This window comes from Gopherus flavomarginatus, chromosome 12, assembly GCF_025201925.1.
Source record: "Gopherus flavomarginatus isolate rGopFla2 chromosome 12, rGopFla2.mat.asm, whole genome shotgun sequence".
Taxonomy (NCBI): Eukaryota; Metazoa; Chordata; order Testudines; family Testudinidae; genus Gopherus; species Gopherus flavomarginatus.
Genome location: NC_066628.1, coordinates 9,039,374 through 9,055,954, shown reverse-complemented (window position 1 = coordinate 9,055,954; position 16,581 = coordinate 9,039,374). Strand labels below are relative to the sequence as shown.

At 52.3% G+C, this 16,581-nt stretch overlaps 1 protein-coding gene across 1 annotated transcript; it reads left to right on the top strand.

Annotated features, from left to right (window-relative positions):
• Positions 1 to 602: 602 nt before the first annotated feature.
• On the top strand, positions 603 to 13,790 carry TRIM41 (tripartite motif containing 41). Its single transcript, XM_050921229.1, has 6 exons — positions 603 to 1,882; positions 6,967 to 7,062; positions 9,241 to 9,471; positions 10,121 to 10,143; positions 12,091 to 12,218; positions 13,241 to 13,790. Exons 1-6 carry the CDS (start codon positions 998 to 1,000, stop codon positions 13,756 to 13,758), a joined length of 1,881 nt encoding a protein of 626 aa, XP_050777186.1. The 5' UTR covers positions 603 to 997; the 3' UTR covers positions 13,759 to 13,790.
• The last annotated feature ends 2,791 nt before the right edge of the window (positions 13,791 to 16,581 follow it).

Genomic DNA, 16,581 nt, shown 5'->3' with positions numbered 1-16,581 from the left:
CCGTCTCTCCCCTCGCTCATTGGCTCCTCCCACTCAGCTGAGGGCGGGGCCTACGCCGGCCCCGCCCCAAGACCTTCGGCCCCCGCACCCTTTGACCATAGAGACTAGAGGGAGGCAGAGCGTCATAACCCTCCCGCCGAGAGACCACAGAGAAAAGGGCTTTCCGGGAGGTAGCGAGTCCACCCACTCATTTCCGGTATTTTTTTAAACTCCATAGAGAGGTGCGGGGTGCGGATAGAGCGTCCTGGAGGCACCGCAGATCGGGAGAGCGAACCGCATCATAGAGTATCGGGTCTATGGGCTAGACCGCCTCGCAGGGCCTGCCGCGCAAAGAACTTTTCACCGTAGAGGGCTGGAGATACAGTGTCTGGCAGAGACTTCCGGTCAAATGTCCTTATACCATAGAGAGTGAGAAAGGGGATGGATCGCCTCGCACGCATTTCCGGTCACATGCCGTTATACTATAGTGTTGGGGGCTGGGGCGGGGATAGAGCGTCCAGCGGGCTCTTCCGCTCAAAAGACCACTTCCCCATAGAGTGGCGGGAGAGCGTCTCACTGCCACTTCCGGTCACATGACCACATACCATCGCATGGGGGTAGCCAGTCTGTGGGGGATAGATTGTCTCTCAACCACTTCCGGGGCGGGGGGAAGCCTCGCACACCATAGAGAGCAGTGGGTGCGGAGGGTAGAGCGTCCTTCGCAACACTGGGCTGGCTGGGGCAAGTGTCAGCTGGGCCCGTGGGAGCAGGAAGCTCCGGGGCCTCAGAGCCCTGAGGGCGGCAGGGCCTTAGTGGGGGGAGGAGAAGGAAGACGCTCAGGGCCCCGCTGGTGTCTGGGGCAGGGAGGGGTTCAGTAGGGGGGGCTCAGGTTCAGTGGGGGGTGTTCAGGACGCTGGAGGGGGGCTCAGGGTAGGGCTGGGGGCCCAGGGCAGGAGGCTCAGGACCCCAGGGGGAAGGTGAGGGTGGGGGCTGCAGGCTCTGCTGGTGTAGAGGGTCCATGGCGGCGGCTGGGGAAGGTGGCTCCATGGGGGGTGGGCGGCCCAACGCGGTGGAGACACTGCAGGAAGAGGCCGTCTGTGCCATCTGCCTTGACTACTTCACTGACCCTGTTTCCATTGGCTGCGGCCACAACTTTTGCCGTGTCTGCATCACTCAGCTCTGGGGAGGTGAGGAAGAGGGTGAGGGCCAGGCTGAGTACGAGGCCGTGGGGGACAATGTGGGGATGGGTGGTGAGGAGGACGACGTGGATGAGTTGGACGATGACGACAACATAGAGTACAACGAGGAGGAAGAGGAGGGGGATGGGGATGGGGATGATCTGGCCGAGGAGGAAGATGATATGTGGAGTGAGGAAGATGAGGACACTGACCTGTGGGATGACCCAGGGGAGGATGACATGTGGGAGGATGAGGTAGGAGATGAGCTCTTCTTCGAGGACGATTACGATGAGGAGGTGATGGAGGAAGAGGACGTGGAGGAGGAGGAAGAAGAGCCGCTGCCACCGCCTCCTCCAGCAGCAGTGGCCACGCGACCTCGACACCCCCCAACCTTCACCTGTCCCCAGTGCCGCAAGACCTTTCCCCAGAGGAACTTCCGGCCCAACCTCCAGCTGGCCAATATGGTGCACATCATCCGACAGATGCACCCACACCCTCAGAAGCTCGCGTCACCGGCCGCTGGGACCTCGGCATCTGGGAGGTCTGGGAGTGTGGCAGGAGTGGCAGGGGGGTTGGAGAAAAGAGCCCTGTGTGAGAAACACCAGGAACCCCTCAAGCTCTTCTGTGAGGTGGACGAGCAGGCCATATGTGTGGTGTGCCGGGAGTCCCGGAGTCACAAGCACCACAGCGTTGTCCCGCTGGAGGAGGTTGTGCAGGATTACAAGGTACGAAGTCAGCAGCATTGGATTTGGTAAAGGCTAGCTAGAGGCCGGTGGGTTGGGTTGGGTTGAGTTGGTTGCTTGGCTGATGATAATTGAACATGCATGGATCAGCGTTCACGTTACACTCTCCATCAGTACCTAGCAGGAGCCAGGGAAGCTAATGGTCCAACCAGCAGACCAAATTAGGTGATGAATTTTGGTCACGTGCTACCCGAGGCACATTGTAGATACACTAAGAAGAAGTTGAGGGTTAGTTGGCTGGGAGATTTTGGCTTGACCAGGTGGTTTGAATAGGGGAGATTGCATTGGCTTGGTTTGCAGTGGGATTGGATTGGCAGTGATGGCTTTGGTAAAGCTAGCTAGTGCCTGGAGTTACTGCGTTGCTTCAGTGAGGGAGTTGGGTTCACTTGTGGGTGGCTGATGGTGGGTTGAGTGGTTGGCTGGGAGTTGCTGGCTTGATCACGTGTTCATGCAGCTGAGTGTGATGGGGAGTGGTTTGATCCGCAGTGAGATGGGGTTGGCTGAATTGAGTTGTTTGGTAAGACTGGTCAGAGACTGCTGGCGCTGGATTGCATTGGGATGGGATAGATGGGAGCTGTTTGGTTTTTTTCCGGCTCCCACAGGTGTGTTTTCTGGGCCCTTCTCAAATCATAGGCAGCTTACACTGGGGTGGGCAAACTATGGCTCAGGGGCCACATCCGGCCCTTCAAATGTTTTAAGCCGGCTCTCGAGCTCCCGCCGGGGAGTGCGGTCTGGGGCTTGCCCTGCTCCATGTGTGCTGTGGCTCTGCTCGGCTCCCAGAAGCAGCGGCATGTCCCCCCTACAGCTCCTATGGGTAGGGGCAGCCAACAGCTCCCATTGGCCAGGAACCACAGCCAATGGGAGCTGCAGGGGTGGCACCTGTGGAGGGGCAGCATGCAGAGCTGCCTGACTGTGTCTCCAATAGGAACCGGAGAGGAGATATGCTGCTGCTTCTGGTTGTTGTTGCTGTACCCCTGCCCCCCACCCCCGTGCCCCAAACCCCTGCCCTAGCCCTGATCCCCCTCCTGCCCTCTGAGCCCCTCGGTCCCAGCCCAGAGCACCCTCCTGCACCCCCCAGCCCCACCCCAGAGCCCGTATTCCCAGATGGAGCCCTCACCCCCCCCTGCACCTGTGGTGATGCGATTCTGGTGGGACCCAACTGAGAATGCCAATTCAGGACTAATTGCTTAAACAGGGCAGTTACAGCCTAAGGCTGGGGTTTTTCCACCTCTAAGGCAAACCAAACCAAACCAGCCGAAGATGACTTTGGTTTCACCCCACTGGCTAACCACAAGTCACACAAGCAATTCCCTTAGACCCTCCAGTCTCCCAGTATTACCACCAGTGTCACTCGTCCTGGGGATGACTGCTTATGAAAACCAACACCCCAGTAAAAGAAAAAGGTTCTCTCGATCCCAAAGAATCAAGCCCCAGACCCAGGTCAATATACAAATCAGATCTTACCCACAAATCACACTGTTGCCAATCTAAAATCTAAAGGTTTATTCATAAAAGGAAAAGGATATAGATGAGAGCTAGAAATGGTTAAATGGAATCAATTACATACAGTAATGGCAAAGTTCTTGGTTCAGGCTTGTAGCAGTGATGGAGTAAACTGCAGGTTCAAATCAAGGCTCTGGAACATCCCCAGCTGGGATGGATCATCCAGTCCTTTGTGTAGAGCTTCCATTTGTAGCGAAGTCCCTCCAGAGGTAGAAACAGGATTGAAGACCAGATGGAGATGAGGCATTAGCCTTTTATAGTCTCTTTTCCAGGTGTAAGCACCCTTCTTTGTTCTTACTGTGGAAAATTACAGCAAAATGGAGTCTGGAGTCACATGGGCAAGCTCCTGCACACCCTGCTGAGTTACAAGGCGTAACTGCCTTCTCTCCATGGGTCACACCAACTTGTCTGGGATGTTTCCCAGAAAAACAGCACACATTTGAAGTGTAGACAGGATAGAGCCAATACTCATAACTTCAACTATAAAATGATACGTACATATAGACAGCATAATCATAACCAGCAACCCATAACCTGGTTTTAGACACCTTACATGACCCCCTCTACATAAGATTTGGTGCCACTGCAGGACTTTGGTTGCAACCATGTTCTATGTGGTCCCAGTCTGAGCCCCTCAGTCCCAGCCCAGAGCACCCTCCTCACCCCCAGCCCCACCCCAGAGCCCGTATCCCCAGATGGAGCCCTCCCCCAGTCTGCAACCCCCTCCCACACCCTCAACTCATTTCTGGCCCACCCCAGAGCCCTCACCCCCTCCTGCACCCCAACCCCCAATTTTGTGAGCATTCATGACCTGCCATACAATTTCCATACCCAGACGTGGCTCTTGGGCCAAAAAGTTTACCCACCCCTGGCTTACACTGTAAGGCCTCCCTCGTGGGAGGGGCTCTGCGCAGGCATTTCCCTGGAGTCAGAGCTGGTCTGGGTAGCTCCTGAGTCCCACTGAGCAGAGGTGAGAGCAGGATCTGACATCTCGATGGGGGCTGACAAGCAACAAGGCTGGGCTGGGCTAGGAGAGGATCAGACCAAGAAGACCATCAGTTCCTCAGGCCCAGAGCATCACAGGCATTTAGGTGCTGACTTCAGTGGGACTTTGCTATCTAAATACCTGTGACACTCTGAACCTCAGTGTCTGGGTTCAATTGAAAAGCTTGTTTCTGTGATCATTGACTCTCTCGGGCATTGTAGAAGAAGGAAGTCTCTAGAGGAATGCTGTCAGCTTAAAACTCTGCCTGGAAATGTGGCAACTGCTAGTGTCGCGAGGGTGATCTGACCTTTTCAATGGTGTGAGCCGGATGCTAGTTCTGGGGCACCTCCGCAGTCCCCATACAAAGGTCATGCTGGGAAGAGAACCCCATTCTGCAGAGCGTGCCACCCCACCTCTGCTGGCATGACCGCAGTGGGGGCAGGCCCACGCTGCCCCTGTGACCCCTTCCAGCTGGAATGCAGACAGACAGATGACAGTGCAGAGCAATGAGCTTTAGACTGCAGGGTCCTAATGTTGCTGTGGGTTATGATGGGCTTGGGATTGCCTTTGGGATTTTGAGGGCTTTTTTGGGGCAGGGGTAAAAATGGCAACCCTGGGGCAAGCCACCACAGGGAGAGGGGGCGCACGGAGCCTGTGGGGCTGCACGTAGATGAAAATTTGTGGCTGGCTGGAATAGTCCCACAAGCTGACATTGTCTCTTGGAGACTGTGTAAGTAGAGCCCTGCATGAATACAAAATTTATATCCGTGGCTGCGGCTATCCACAAAACTGCTGGGCTCTACCAGGAACCACACCAGCGAAAGCAGCAGCATGTCGGGGCTGCCGCTCGCAGGAGCTAGCACCCAGCCCAGGCAGCTCCTCCGGTATGGCTGTGCTGCCCCCAGCCTTGCCCACTAGGGCAGGCACCAGGCTCACCAGCAGTTGTCCCTGGTGGTGTGAGTGTGTGCAAGTAGCTTTCACGCTCCCAGACAGGAGTCCTGTCCACACAGCGGTCTGTATTCCTGGTAGAGCCCTGCAGCTCCGCGGATATCCACTTTATATCCATGGATATCCACATCTGCGCATATACATTTTGTATCCGGGCAGAGTTCTAACTGTAAGCTCTTTGGGACAGGGGCTGCCTTTCTGTTCTGTTTGTACAGCACCTAGCACAGTGGTGTCCTGATCCCTGGCTGGAGCTCCTAGGTGCTGCCACAGATGAAAACATAAATACTTATAAACGTTACAGCTAACACTCTGGTCCTGCAATGAGTGACTAACCCCTGCTGAGTTCAGGGGGGCGACATATCTGCATAAAATTACCCTCATAAGTGTATGCAGGATCAAGGCCCAATATTCCTGTAACTAGAAGAGATCAGGAGAGGTGTGGGGAGGGAGGAGGGATATTTTATTTCTCGTCTCAGTTTTTCCTGTATGCAGTGGACAGCACTGTGTGGATTGCCAGGTCCATGGCCGGCCCTCTGTATAATTAGTCCTTTTCCTGATCGTTGGGGGACTTTTCCACAGCAGCAGGGATGGGAAAAACACTAGTTCAAAGGGAAGGAAAAAACAAAACCAGGAAATGGTTATCAAAACACCTGGGTTGCAGCAGGGCACGGAGAGCTTTTAAACGGGCCTCAGACTGGCTTTTTTAACGAGGGTTAAAGTGCGTTTGCAGTGTTGTTGTAGCTGTGTCAGTCCCAGGCTACTAGAGAGACAAGGAGAGTGAGGTCATATCTTTTATTGGACCAACATGTGTTACATCAGACTGATATAACTGTGATGTAAGTGTAGACCTGGCCTGCACTAAAGTTCAGTCGACCCAGTTACGTTGCTCAGGGATGTGAAAAATCCACCCCCTTGAGCGATGTGGGTAAGCTGGCCTGACCCTTGCTGTAGGCAGCACACGGTTGACGGAATTCTTCCTTCAACTTAGCTACCTCCTCTGAAGAAGTGGAGGACCTATTCTGACGGGCGAACCCCTCCCATCGGCGTAGGCAGTGTCCATGTGAAGCGCTGCGCTGGAGCGTTTCAAGTGTAGACAGGCCCTAAGTGCGTGCAACCGCAGCTCAGGTTTCAACCTGTTGCGATGTTACTATCCTGCCCTCACCCTCTCTAGTCCTCCAGGAAAACCGGAAGAGTCCGGGCTGGAGTCTCTCCAGATTTCGTGAGTCTGAATATTACAGCAGCGCCTGGAAGGTCCAGCTGATGGCAGCCCAGTCGTTCTAGGCTCTGTACACGTAGGTGAGGGCGTTGCAGAGAGCTGACAGTGTAAATACAGGACATACCAGGGAAGGATTGTCACCTGGTTTACACAGGGGGAGCTGAGGCCCAGAGAAATCGAGTGGTTTTAGGTCTCACAGAGTTTGCGACAGAGCCAGGAATTGACCCCAGGTTTCCTGCTCTGCTGCTCCTACCCGTTAGACCATGCTGCCTGCTGGTCCATTGAAGCCAGACTAGATGGTCACTCTTGACATTAAAACCTATGAGCCCAGTGAGGGAAAATACATGCAGAGAGACAGATTTGGTGATAAACCTATCATGGGTGGGGAGGATGTTTATTGTCTTTTCTTTGTAGATGAAACTCCAGGGCCACCTGGATCCGCTGAAGAAGAAGCTGGATGCGGTTCTGAAACAGAAATCAAGCGAAGAGGAGAAAATTACTGAGCTGAAGGCAGGTGCCAGGCTCCCGCTCCCCACCACCTTTGCTCTCCACCCCGACCAGGGATTGCATGATTCAGGGGGTTCTCAACTAGAGGGTCAGGTGGTTGAGAGGTTACATCCATCCTGCCCTTCCCATGTTGCCGCATATCTCCTTGGTGTCTCTTCTTCTTCCCTTTCTGCAGCCCCTCCTAAGTCTCACCTCCCTTGGGGCTCCTATCTCCTTCCCTATTCCAGATGCTCAGGCAATCAGCGCTGAAATAGTTAGTGAAGTGTAGTCACTGACCTATCAGAACTGATGCCCCAGTGAGGTGGACAAGGGAGTTTACTCTCCTCTGAGCTATTGGTTCAGACTCATGCCTGCACACTCAGGCAAATGTCATTCATGCTCGACTCACATTCAGCAGGTTTTCTTGGCACCGCATGGGGTAGTGACTTTTTTTTCTTTCTTTGTAATGGGAGCTGAGATACTGGCCTATCTGACCATGTCATGCAGGCTGCAGTACAGTAGCAGCATGGGTAGAGTTAACGTTGTTGACTCACTGATTGTTTAACAGATGACTCTTTTAAGTTCCCTGAAATCCGCCCACTGACTCAGCTTTTCTGGAAATTTGCTGTGCTGTGTGCAGGTGGTGGGGTAGGGTTAATGATCCAAATTTGGGGTCATTTGAGCACAGGATTCCTGATACACAGCCTCCCCACAAGTCATGTGATCTCAAAGTCCTCTGGTTCGCCTAAGGCAGTGGTTCCCGAACTTTTTAGTAAGGCGCCCCAGCAACTATTTATTTCTTTTTCTGTCCCTTCTTCCCTCCTGCTCCCCACTCTCCCAACCCCTTTGCTTTGGCCTCCCAGCCCTGTCCCCTTCTGGGGGGGAGAGGGGCAGTGACCGGGCGACCCACTTGGATCCTTCCCATGACCCACAGTTTGGGAAACACTGATCTAAGGGTTTTGGGTTTTTTTGCACACTTAAATAGACCATGTGAGCTGGGTCCCCCCCATGTCTGCACCCCTGCTGTAGACTGCTGTACCTTATCTGTAGCATGTTGCCAAAGATGACAACGCTCTGTGTTTCCACATAAGCGCCTTCTACAGGTTCTGTAGCTGTGTCTGCACTAGGAAACCTTACTGCAGAGCCCTGCGGGGGACTATTTTTTTAATCCTTCTCCTTTCCCGCCACATCCACTCACACATTGTCTCTTGCATTTTTATCCTGCTCCCACCTGCAAAAACTTGGATCCTGCAGATCCCGCACTAGAGACAGATTCCCTTATGGTCCTTTAAAACAAAACAAAAAAAAGTCAGTTAATATATTGCAAATGGAATTCAGCCACAATTTTTACCACTAAAAGAATAAAATAAACCTTGCTTAAGCCATCTAAAAAAAATGCTTTAACTCCAGATATAATAGACATCAAATCTCTTTCTATCCCTGCCTTAAATTTAAGTCTTAAAACCTTTATTTAAGAAAGAAAAGAAAAAAAACTTGCTTTATGTGGCTGAAATTTTGTTTATAAGAACGTAAGAATGGCCAGACTGGGTCAGACCAAAGGTCCATCAAGGAAGACAGGATACTGGGCGACAGTGGCCAATGCCAGGGGCCCCAGAGGGAATGAACAGAACAGGTAATCATCAAGTGATCCAGCCCCTGTTGCCCATTCCCAGCTTCTGGCAAATAGACGAAAGATTGAGTGTTAACCCCAGACGGTAGCGATTTGCGGGAAATTTTCCCACCCAATCCTGTCTGCAACAAAGTACATTTTACCTGCTATTATGGCAGCGGGTCCTGTAGGAACCTCGGGATACCGGTCCCACTGCAGGGCTCTGCCTTACAGGCAGATTCTCACCAGCCCTGCAGCGGCTGAGCTACTGTGGATTAGGCTTTGGCAGCCAGGCTGGACTTTGCCATTGTTAGCTGGTTTAACAGGCCAACACGTAGCTCAGCTGGCCCAGTGTTCAATATGCACTAGGGGATTTTAGCCCACTGCTCTTTGCCACGGACAGACAATGGTGTTGGCTTCGCTCTGCTGACACTGTCCAAATATTCCCCTGCAGGTGGAGTGATGCCCTAGGACGGGTCACTTAACAGGGGTTGAACCTGGGACTTCGGGGCCAGCTGCCTGGGCTGGATAAGCAGTGGGTAGCCCAGGCAGGCAGGAGGAGCTGTGTTTGACTCTTCTCCTCCCTGCTCCAGAACAAGATGAAGCTGGAGATCAAGGAGTTTGAGTCGGACTTCGAGCTGCTGCACCAGTTCCTGATCGGGGAGCAGGTGCTGCTGCTGCACCAGCTGGAGGAGCGCTACGAGGCGCTGCTGGCCCGCCAGAGCAGCAACATCAGCCAGCTGGAGGAGCAGGGCGCCACCCTCGGGCGCCTCATTGCTGAGGCTGAGGACAAGAGCAGGCAGGATGGGCTGCAGCTGCTCAAGGTGAGAGCCCCCAGCGCACAATCTGATGTCTGCCCCCCACACCCTTCCAGCCCTCATCTGTCATCCCCAGCCCCTTTCCAGATCCCTGCTGGAATGAAAATGAAATATTTGGACCCTTTCCACCACCTGGGAGAGTGTTTGCATGCGGGGAAGGTTGAGAGGGGGGCGTCAGCCGACAGGGGGACTGAGCTTCAAGTCCTTGATTTGGGTTATGATCTGGAACAAAACATTGCTCTGACTCAGAGCAGGGGGCTTGAACCTGTTTTGCTCCCACGTCCCACTTCATTGAAACTGATACGTCCCCTGCTTCAAAACGGCATGTTCCAGTGAAATGAAATTGCGCTGAAAATGTTCCCCACCCATCTGCATTTAGAGGGAGACTTCCAAGGGCACAGATGGCAACGCCCGCTGAAAAGCACCTCGCTTAACTCCGCTGTGTGTCTTGGGCACATACGTCAGGGGTGGTTTTCTGACTTCAAGCATGTGATTAGTGCCCCAGACTGCAATGGGGTCGCTCCCACGCTCAAAGCGAGGGAGGTGCTCAGAGATCTCGCTGAGTCGTGGCTGATCAGAGTTTTATGAGACACCGTGGTGCTTGTCGCTAGCTTGTTGGTAATTTTTTTTTCTCTTTTCTTCCCACTCTTCTCAGGACATCAAAGACACCTTCATCAGGTCAGTCCCGGGCTAATTCTGTTGATACACTTGTTGCTACAGGAAGGAAACCGATTGCTTTTAAGAATGTCATGTTGTAGAATTATGGAAATGCTCCATGATGTCACTTGTTGAAACTGACTAGCCGTGGTTAGCACTGGAGGATAGTGATCTCTAGCTCTTCTGTAGTGCGTTTCGTCAATAGATTACAGAGCACTTTGCAAAGGAGGATAGTCTCATTTTCTCCCATATTACAGATGGGGCAACTGAGGCATGGGGCGTGTGTGGGGGGAGTGACTTACCTAACAGGGCAGCAACAGAGCTGTGTATCGAGCCCATGTCTCCGAAGTCTCGCTAGGAGAGTTTATTCCTAGGCCACGCTGCTTCCTCTGCACACTATAGATCTTAACCCAGTATCCTGGTTGGCTTTAAACATCTCTGGTGTCCTCAACAATGTAGTTACAGTCATGGCAGTTAGACTTCCATGCAGCCTAGATTTGAACACACTTGGCTTCCTCGATAATTTTTTTTTGTATTATCCTCGCACTTGGGAGCCCCAGTCATGGACTGGGCCCCTACTGGGCTAGGTGGTGTGGAAACAGAGAACAGAAAGACTCGAAGAGAGTGGGGAGTTACCCAAGAGAACAGTTGATCTGAGGCAATCGTGCCAGATGTATTGATGTGACGTATTTACTGAGCCCCCGTGACGGGTCTTGAGTCAAGCTTTCGTTCTAAAATGGATCCCAGCTGTTGTGGCCGCAAAGAGAAACTCTCAAACATGAACTACTAGCAAAGGGTTTGCCAGTATAGCTATACGAACAAAGCCAGCTAGTGGAGATGCAGTTTCTCCAGGCAAAAGACTATAGCTTATTTTGGTTCCCCAAACGAAATACCAGCACAAGGATTCTTATGCTGAGACTTGGTCTGCACCAGGGCTTTTGTCGGTAGAGAAATGTCGTCCAAAAAATCACATTCCTAACTGAACTTGCTATACCAGCCAAAATTTCTAGTGTAGATATGGCCTCAGACTGCCTGAAACAGGTCAGGGGCCACCTCTCCTCATTTACATCATGCTGTATTAACTCTGGAATCGAATTATGGTGCTTCAAGGAGCAGTCTTCCAAACAGATTTGGTCATTGTTACCAGCGGGTGTCACGTGGTCTGAACATTGTAGACCTGTCCATGTGGTTAAAGATGTTACTTGTGTCTCTATGCAGACTCTCTGGTCTTATGTACTGTTAGGTCATTTGTGTTAGAGTTGGAGACCCACTGTGTTGGATGTGGTAGCCGTGCGTAATGAGTAAAGCTGGTTGGACAATATTTTTTCTTGTGGGAATGTTTTTCTTATGGAAAATTTGAACGCCAGAAAACTCAATTGGGAAGTGCTGCCCCAGTGGGTAATGGGAGTTGAGTTCAGCTGCCTCATGCTCCCCATCTCCTGTATGGGCTGGAGTTCCTGGTCACACTTCATCTCCCATGATGCTCAACCCTCTTGGAGAGGGGAGGTGGTACACCATGCTTAGGGACTCTCCTAATGCATCATGGGGGATGTAGTCTGCCTGGGAGCCCAGCCAGTAGAGGAGAAGGGAGACATGAGGCAATCGAATTACAGCTCCCAGGAGGCCCTGTGGCATTCTAAGTTGAACATTTCAGTTTGTGGGTAGTCCTGGTTTTGGGTGAAAAAAATCAGAAACGTCTGCAGAAAGGAGACAAGAAAATTGCATAGTCAAAAACCTACATTTCTGTTGCAGAAGAGCTTTGACAGAAGATTGTCAGCCCGCCCCCACAGCAAGAGACTTTCTGTCCCTGGAGCTTATAGTCTAAAGAGACAGAGGAGGGAAACTAACTTGCCCAGGGTCGTCGAGTGAGACAGCGGCAGAGCCTGAGACCTGTTCAGTGCTCTGCCTACTAGGCCACGCTTCCCACCACACCCAGCCCTTGACTCACTGCTGTATTCCCTTTGCCAGGTGCGAAAGCGTCAAATTCCAGGAGCCGGAGACGGTACCGGTAGACGTGGGGAAGAAATACCGCAATTACTTCCTGCAGGACGTGGTGATGAGGAAGATGGAGAAGGTCTTCAGGAAAGTCCCTCAAGGTAAAAGAGCTCAGCGCTTTCTTCCCTTGGTTAGCGGACCAGGGAGAGCCAGGACTCTGTTTACGCTGACGTCCTGTGTGTGGTGGAGCTGAACAGCGCAGGTAGCTGTAGCACGAGTTTCTCTCACAGGTTGCTTCTGCTGATGTGCATCAGCACTCATCCACAACTCTGTCCTGACCTACATCTCCCTGCTGTCCCAGCCCTGGGCTCCCCCAGTGCACACGATTGCTGGTGCTCCTCTATCCCGACCTACAGCCCTCACCTGCTGTCCCAGCCCTGGGCTCTGCTCCCCAAACTCCAGGCTCTGCCAGTGCCCAGCCATCCCAGCCACTTGGTTTCCCGTGCAGCTCTGCTAATGCATTGCAGTCCTGACCCACAGCCCCCTATCCTGCCAGCCTTAGGCTCCTGCCTGGCTCTGCTGGTGCCCCTCAATCCTGACCTGCAGCCTGCTGCTATCCTGTCCCTGAGCTCACTGTGCTCCTGGCCCTGGGAGTCTGCAGCAGCTCTTTGCTGCTCAGGAGGAGGATGCCCCCTACTGGACGACCAGTGCCAGGAGCAGCTCCCAGCCAGTAGTAATATATATAAACCTAGCACTCGGGGCTTGCTGATTGGCCTGTGGAGTGTCACATGATAAGGTAAGGCCTTGGCTCTCCATGCAGGGAAAGCAGGGGGAAGTCTCAAATACCAGGCCTACGTTTGTTTGTATTATCTCAGTGCCTGAGACCTGAGCTGAGATCAGGGCTCCTATGGTGCTGGGTGCTGCACAGACACACAGCGAGAGACAGTCCCTGCCCCAGCTGAGATCACGGCCCCATGGTGCTGGGCGCTGCACAGACATACAGCGAGAGACAGTGCTCACAGTCTAAATAGATGAGACAGGATGGGAAGGGAAACAGGGTCTGTACCTTGCCCAGAGTCAGCTGGGAATAGATCCCAGGTATCCTGACACTCAGCAGAGTTGAGTTCACTGGATCATGCTGCCCCCCTAACTCTCCTGACTGTGTGTGGGTCTCTTTCCTTAGCTGACGTGACCCTGGACCCCGACACGGCCCATCCCCACCTGAGCTTGTCTCTGGATCGCCGGAGCGTGAAGCTGGGTGAACGTCGCCAGGACCTACCCGACAACCCCAAGCGCTTCGACTCCGACTACTGCGTGCTGGGCTCTCAGGGCTTCAGCACAGGGCGCCACTACTGGGAGGTGGAGGTGGGGGGCCGGCGGGGCTGGGCGGTGGGGGCGGCCCGGGAGACGGCCCGGCGGAAGGAGAAAACGGGCGGCCCCTACCAGAAGCGGGAGATCTGGTGCGTGGGCGCCAACGGGAAGAAGTACCAGGCACTGACGGCCACGGAGCAGACAGCGCTGCCCCCCGGGGAGAAGCTCCGGCGCTTTGGGGTCTACCTGGACTACGAGCGGGGACAGCTGTGCTTCTACAACGCCGAGAACATGGCCCACATCCACACCTTCAATGCCACCTTCCGTGAGCGCATCTTCCCCTTCTTCCGCATCCTGGCCAAGGGCACACGCATCAAGATCTGCACCTGACCCGCTTCCCCTCTACCTCGGGCCTCCTCCCCTCCTGGGTCCCTCCCACCCTTGCACGGATCCTCCCCACCCTGTCCCAGGATCCGGCACCGCACAGAGGCCTGAGGGGAGGCCGCCTCAGCTGGCCTGACATTCCAAAGCCTGCCATGTCCCTTTGCGTTACTCTGTTTTGAAGTGTGAGGGCAGGGGAGGGCTTGGTTCTGGGGATGACGGGTGGGTTTTCACGCTGCTGTCAGGCAATCCCCCCTCCTGTCCGATACACAATGTGTGAATTGCTCTTGACGCACCACTGTTACCACCCTCCAATCTGTCCCTCTGCCGTCATGCTGTAGGGCCCTGGTGCTCCTGCAACACCCTCACTCGTGTCTGGGGACCGAGCAGGCGGAGGTGAGCGACTTCATGGAAGATCTAGGTCCCAGACCTGGGGAGGGAGCTCTGAGCATCCGCAGAAGAGCTGGCCCCCTGCTCTGTCCCATAACGACTCAGGCTCCCAAGGGACTTAGCCATCCATATCTCATTGAATTTCCTTTGGCCCTGCTGGAAGAATTCCAGCCATTCAACTTCCCCCTCTCCCACTTCCTGGTGGCATTTGGAGTTAGCTCCAGACCATCTTCTCTCTTCTTCCACAGGCACAAGACCCCATTGCTCTGTCCCATCCCATAATGCTGCCTTCCCTTCCCTGCTGGTGTTCAGACCAAGATCCAGCCCCAAAACATTGCTCTCCTCCCCTTTGTGTCCAGCCTTCGGAGCCCAGTGCTTTCCACCCAGAACGGTCCCAGTGTCCATCTGTCCTCTAGTTCTTCCCCACAATGGTCCTCTTGTCTGCCAGTCTTGGTCTCCAGAACCATCAGGCACCAGGTCTTCTCCAGAACCATCACGCATGCTCCTGAATCTCTCTTCCACGTTGTCACCACCCTTCGAGGCCCTCGGCATTGCATTTATTTGTGGACATCCAAAACAGCCTGTGGTACCGAGGCAAACGGGGCAACTTCCTCCCTAAGCTGAGATGCTACAAGAGAATCACTGGCTAAAATATGTGGAGGTGCCAAGAATCATGTGAGATGCTTTCATTGTGAGCCCTGTTCTGAGAGTCCTAGGCCTCCTCCAGCACTCTCTGAGAGTTGGATATTTATTTTAAATGTTCTCTGAGCTGTGTCCCCCACCCTCCTGGTCGCTGTCCAGTTTCCAGCAACCCATCGCTGGAAAGACATTGCCCATACATGCTGTGTGTTGAGATTTGGTTGGTTGTTTTTCTGTTGATGTTACAAAGCTAGTTTGAAATATTTTTGGCTAAACCAAGAATTAAATGGAGATTTAGTTTTTTGAAATGTTATAATAATAATTAATAATAAAGAGAAGATTGTACAGTTTAGTCTCTGCCTCTTCAGTCCTGCCTTGGCTTGAGCTGGTGGAAGGGTAAAATCCAAAAAGGGGGTTTGGAAAGGATGTCGAATTTGTTTCAAAGGCCACAAAAGTAATTCTGCTGCTCTACTCTGCACTGATAAGGCCGCACCTGGAGTATTATGTCTTGTTCTGGGCACCACATTTCAGGAAAGATGTGAACAAATTGAAGAAAGTCCAGAGAAGAGCAACAAAAATTATTAAAGGTCTGGAAAACATGACCTGTGAGGGTAGATTGAAAAAATTGGGGTGGTTTAGTTTGGAGAAGAGAAGACTGAAGGGGGATGTAACACTTTTCATGTACGTAAAAGGTTACGAAGAGGAGGGAGAAAAATTGTTCTCCTTGACCTCTGAGAATAGGGCTTAAATTGCAGCAAGGGAGATTTAGGTTGGACATTAGGAAAAACTCTAACTGTCAGGGTAGTTAAGCACTGGACTAAAATGCCTTGGGAGGTTGTTTAATCTCCATCATTGGAGTTTAAGAGCAGGCTGGATAAACACCTGTCAGGGATGGTCTAGAACTAGGGAGAAGGTGAACTCTTTACCTTCAAGGGGTAGCAATACAACTGGGTAGGTACACAGTCCTACAGATCGTTCGTAACAATGTCACAAATATGTCCACATTTGTCGTGGGGGCAAGGGGGGGAGGCTGATTACCCCACCATCAGTCTTTCTGTAGTAATTAGAGATTGTTTTAATGCCTGCAGCCTCTTTTCCAGCATTTCAGAGTGGTAGCCGTGGTGTTAGTCTGTATCAGCAAAAACAACGAGGTGTCCTTGTGGCACCTTAGAGACTAACTAATTTATTTGGGCATAAGCTTTCGTGGGCTAAAACCCACTTCATCTGATGCATGGAGTGAAAATACAGTAAGCAGAATATATATTCTAGCACATGGAAATATGGGAGTTGCTTTACCAATTGGGGGGTGCTAACAAGCAAATTCAATAACAGTGGAAGTGAGCATCAGCTGTTCTAACTGAATATTCAAGTTATCTGCATAAATATCCACTTTTTTTTTAATCTTGCTGAATTCTTAGCTTCAACCACTCCCCCTGGTAACAAATTCTATAGGCTAATCCCACATGGTGTGGGAAAAGTGTGTCCTTTTTAGCAGTTGTTCGCTGGCCACCTTTCATTTTCATTGAATGTCTCCTTTGCTCTTGTCTTATGAGACGGAACAGAAATTCCTGCTGTCCTTCCTCTAACCAGTCCCATATTGTATAGACTCTTATCATGTCTCTTTTCTAAAGCCCTTTTTTTTTTTTTTCAGTCTCTCAGGAGAGTTTTCTGGACACTGGATGAGCCTCATCGCTGTTCTCTGAATCAGTCCTCTCCAATCCTACAATGAAATGGACCCATATTTTAAAAGGAAAGATCTGCCCTGAATTACTTATGAAGATACTTAACATTTAACACAGTGGT